At 42.0% G+C, this 3,953-nt stretch overlaps 1 protein-coding gene across 1 annotated transcript in view; it reads right to left on the bottom strand.

Annotated features, from left to right (window-relative positions):
- Nucleotides 1–3,627, bottom strand: part of LOC138046482 (uncharacterized) — a 13,270-nt gene extending 9,643 nt beyond the window's left edge. Inside the window, 2 exon segments of the mRNA XM_068893113.1 lie at nucleotides 1–2,846; nucleotides 2,849–3,627. The exon segment at nucleotides 1–2,846 is cut by the window's left edge and continues 452 nt beyond it. Of these exon segments, the coding sequence (XP_068749214.1) occupies nucleotides 1–2,846; nucleotides 2,849–3,616 (3,614 nt within the window). The 5' untranslated portion in view covers nucleotides 3,617–3,627.
- Between the last annotated feature and the right edge of the window lie 326 nt (nucleotides 3,628–3,953).

Below are 3,953 nucleotides of genomic sequence, written 5' to 3'. Positions count from 1 at the left end.
CTCGACAATCGACCGCGATCCAAATCAAGTGATAAGGAGGCCTTTAAATAAGACTCACGGATTACTGGTTGCACCAAAAGAGGCCATTGTGACGGTATAGTCAGGTTGAATTCGTAACGAGAGGAATTTAGCTCCTGCGGCAAAACATAAGGGTCGAAAGTTATCACCATATTTAGTTGTAAAAGGGAATTCCAAAGTATGTCCACAATGTCACAGTCGGCAAAGCATATCTTGGAAGCGTTTACACCGAACAGATCAGAAGCATAGATTACCAAACTGGAGCGATACATACTCTTATACTGAGCGTAAGAGTTTTCGGGAAGACCCAACAGCTGCATTGTTATTTCTCGAAATGACTTTTGGAGCTTCATGTTCTGAGTAGTTTGTGAGCCGGTTAACATCGCGACATTGTTAAGACTCACCGCCCCCAGAATGGGCCAATCGCGTAACGAAGCATTCACGGCCCATGCAATCTTGGGCCATGGTAACTTGAATAGGCCTCCAAACAGTAACAACAAACTCGCGGAGTCGTTAACATGGAGGCCAAATTTGGTGGCCCATTCTTCCACAGTTATGGAAGATGCCGCAGCTACCGTTGATATCTTTCTACAAGATATGTCGTTGTTGTTGTTGTTGTTGTTGTAGCCCAGTAAAGATACAATTATTTCGAAAGCCTTTTTCTGAAACAAATTGTCTTTAGGCCACTCACAAAGACCAGGAAGTTCCGCAAAGGTGTAGTTGCTTAACACATCAATTGCGATAGGGCTGAAATTATACAAAATAACAACTTCGTCCTTTGTAACGTTTACTCTGTGTTCAATGAACGCCAAAACGGTTTCACCATTCAACGACTCCACTTCTTCTCCGATTTCAGATACAACCTGACTCACAGACTTTTCTCTAAGGTCCATTTTTCCTTTCAAAAGTCTAGTTACCACACCATTCCATTTGTCTTTCAGCTGAGCAAGTTTGAAATTTTGAAGATCATCGGGAGTTGCTTGCATCAGTTTTGCAAAATCGTGCCGCGACACGCCCAGCTTATATTGACCACTTCGAATTATTTCTGCTTCTACATACGGTATCATTTCTGGCCACTCGGTCGGCGAAAGCTTTTCGATATCACCGGGTTTCACATCCAAGGAAACAGCTATCGAATTAAGAGATACGTTAAATTTATCAACAAGGTAGTGCTCGATCATGAGTGAAAACACTTCTATTGGATAAAGAACTCGATACTCTTGTTCTGTTTTTCGGCTCAAGTGAACGAGCTCCTCTTCAGTAGTTTCAAAAGTTTTGTAAAGAATAATCAGAGCGGGATCACGATTTTGCTGTAATTTCGAACGAAGTTTGTTGTTGTTATTTGCCTGCAATTGAACCGACTCTTTGAATATTTGAAAAAGTGTTGTTGATTGGTAGTTTCCAGTGGTACCTAGTCCGTTGTATGAGTCTTCATTTAGAACGTACAATACTGTCCAATCCTCAGCTTTCAAATCAAAGGCCCACACGTTTAGTCGCCAAGGAAGATTAGTCGTCTTTTCCACCAGAATCACATATGAAATGGTGGCATTGGAAAACAGGCTAAACTCTGTCTGCAACAAGGACATGTTATTTACGCGAGCTGCAAGGTAAAACTTCGTGCTTTTGCAGTTGGCAGGAGTCCCTTTATTTCCAACTAATTCAGCTGTAATGTTAAAAAATGTTCTGCCTTTGATAGCAGACGTATTCAAAGCACAATAAAGTGGTAGCTGGCCAATTCGCAACGATCCAAGGATGAAAATTCCGTCTTCACTGAAGCCGTAAAGGCGTTTGAGCTCATTTGAGTTGTAACCAGTTGCCGCTAACCCCAAGGAGAGGACAGTAGAGTTCAGGTAGTCTGTCTCAGAAACAGAATTTTGAGATAAATACAAGTCTATTGGATCAGTCTCAAACCTCCTTTTGTTTTCTTTAGCTTCCCGGATTTCAGTCCTTATGAGATCTTTCAATTTGGAGATGGAAGGTTCCACCGATGAGATGCCCAGTAGCTGAAGCAAGTCCTCGGTCGACATTTGCAGATTGGCAGCCGCGGATTTTAATACGGGGTCAATAATGGCAGTTATGACATTCATCCATTCTTGCCTTGGTAAATTGAAGAGTTCGCCTTTCGAAACTTGCAATGTGCTAACAATTTCGCTAAAATTTAACCCAAAATAAGAAATCGTCGCATTCAGAAAGCTTCTAAATAACCACGGGGCTGAAGCACTGATAAGTGAGACCTCCGGTGTTTTAGTCAAATTGGCAACTTCATTCAACGTCAAATTGTATTTCTTTTCCAGAAGATCTCGGATGAACAAACGATGGGCTTCTGTTCTGCGGATCAGTTTGCCATTTGCTCGCGTTCTAAAAACAAGCTCCACTGCTTCACTTACAGCATCATTCTTCAAAGATTCCAGTGAAAAACCAGAGATGTCGGCTAGTTGTGATAACGTCACTGAATCCACAAACTCCCAATCAGGTAAACTGGCATCCACGGCAAGGTGCACTTCACGCCATGTGAGATTGGACACCGTAGTAAGCAATTCCAACACAGTCGTGGTCTGGGGGTTGATAAGGGATGCAAAGGACGAAATTGATTTTCCTTTGATTGAAATCAAAACAGGACATGGTGGAGCAAGGTGCACTGATCCAACAACTCTCCACGATACTTCAGGCAAGGTAAGGTCCTTGATGGATTCAAAAGAAACGCCACAAACGAGAGAGATTTGATAAAAAGTTGCTTTCCCAATGGCTTTGGTTTGCTCAGTTGTGAGATTGTAAAGAATACCAAATTCTGCGATACATAGTGTTAAATTCTCATGTGCAAAATTTCCCGGACTGTAACGTCGTTGTGGGACTTTCCAAATACGATGCCTGAAGAGTTGATGAGATGCGAAGTTGTGTTCGTGTCAAGAATCGCCTTTTTACGGATGAACGGAAAAACGAGATCCTCAAATCTGCTCAAATTAGCGTTGAGGAGGTCTGCAGTGGAGATATCCACCAGCTTGGCCAAATAGTTCACTGAAGGAAGTTCGAGTAGCCTGGTGAATGAAGAGGAACTCTCTTCGATCACTACGTGTACGAGTGCTGTCCAGTTGGCAGGATTGAATGAGGTCCACAAGTCTGCCTCTTGGATGCCCAAGCTGGAAGCCACAGAATTTAGATCGAACCGGAATTTCTGGCTGACAATCTTCAGAAGTTCTTCTTGCATATATGCTGCCGTCCTCGCTTTGACAAATTGAGGGCTACTTAAGGACAGATCGGCTTCAGTAAAGGATATATTGTAGGACCAAGAGTAATCGAGGTCCGTCAAGTTAGAAGGATCGAAGAGGAGAGGTGCTATTATTCCAGAAGCACTAGTCTGTATCTTGTCAATGTTTTCTCCATAAATCTGTGTAAAATTCCATTCTTTTTTAATCCTGACATGCTCAGAAGTCACTTTTAAGTGCTTAGACAGCGTCCCTAAAGTCTGTGGAAATAACGGCTTCAAAGGCATGTACAGGAAAGGTAATACAAACTGTCCAACGGTCGGCACAGGAGAAAACAGGAAAAGAAAGAGAACAACCTCGAGAACAGGTTTTGGTGAGAGCGTCCTTTGGGTCATTTTGAGTTGAACTTCTTGAATCTGAAAATAATGAGAAATCAAAATAAGGAAACTGAATGCAAAATGAACCGAATTACGGCTGGTAAGTTGCTAACCTATAAGGGCAAACCAATGAAGAGATAGCGATAAGCAAGACTCAGACAACAGACTGCCGTTGGCGGAACCAAAGAAACTTAAACCTGTTGTATTAATATATTTAAAGGGAACCTCCACTCCAAAATGAAATAAAATAATCTTAAACCACAGGACATAATGGTAGTGTAGTTTCATGGTAGTATTACCGATAGGCAGATATTTTTTTTTACCACTCTATCAATATGCCCACCATGCCCTAATG

The sequence above is a fragment of the Montipora capricornis genome, chromosome 1 (assembly GCF_036669925.1).
Source record: "Montipora capricornis isolate CH-2021 chromosome 1, ASM3666992v2, whole genome shotgun sequence".
NCBI lineage: Eukaryota > Metazoa > Cnidaria > Anthozoa > Scleractinia > Acroporidae > Montipora > Montipora capricornis.
Note: the sequence above shows the minus strand (reverse complement) of the source record. Positions and strands in the feature narration are given on the sequence as shown.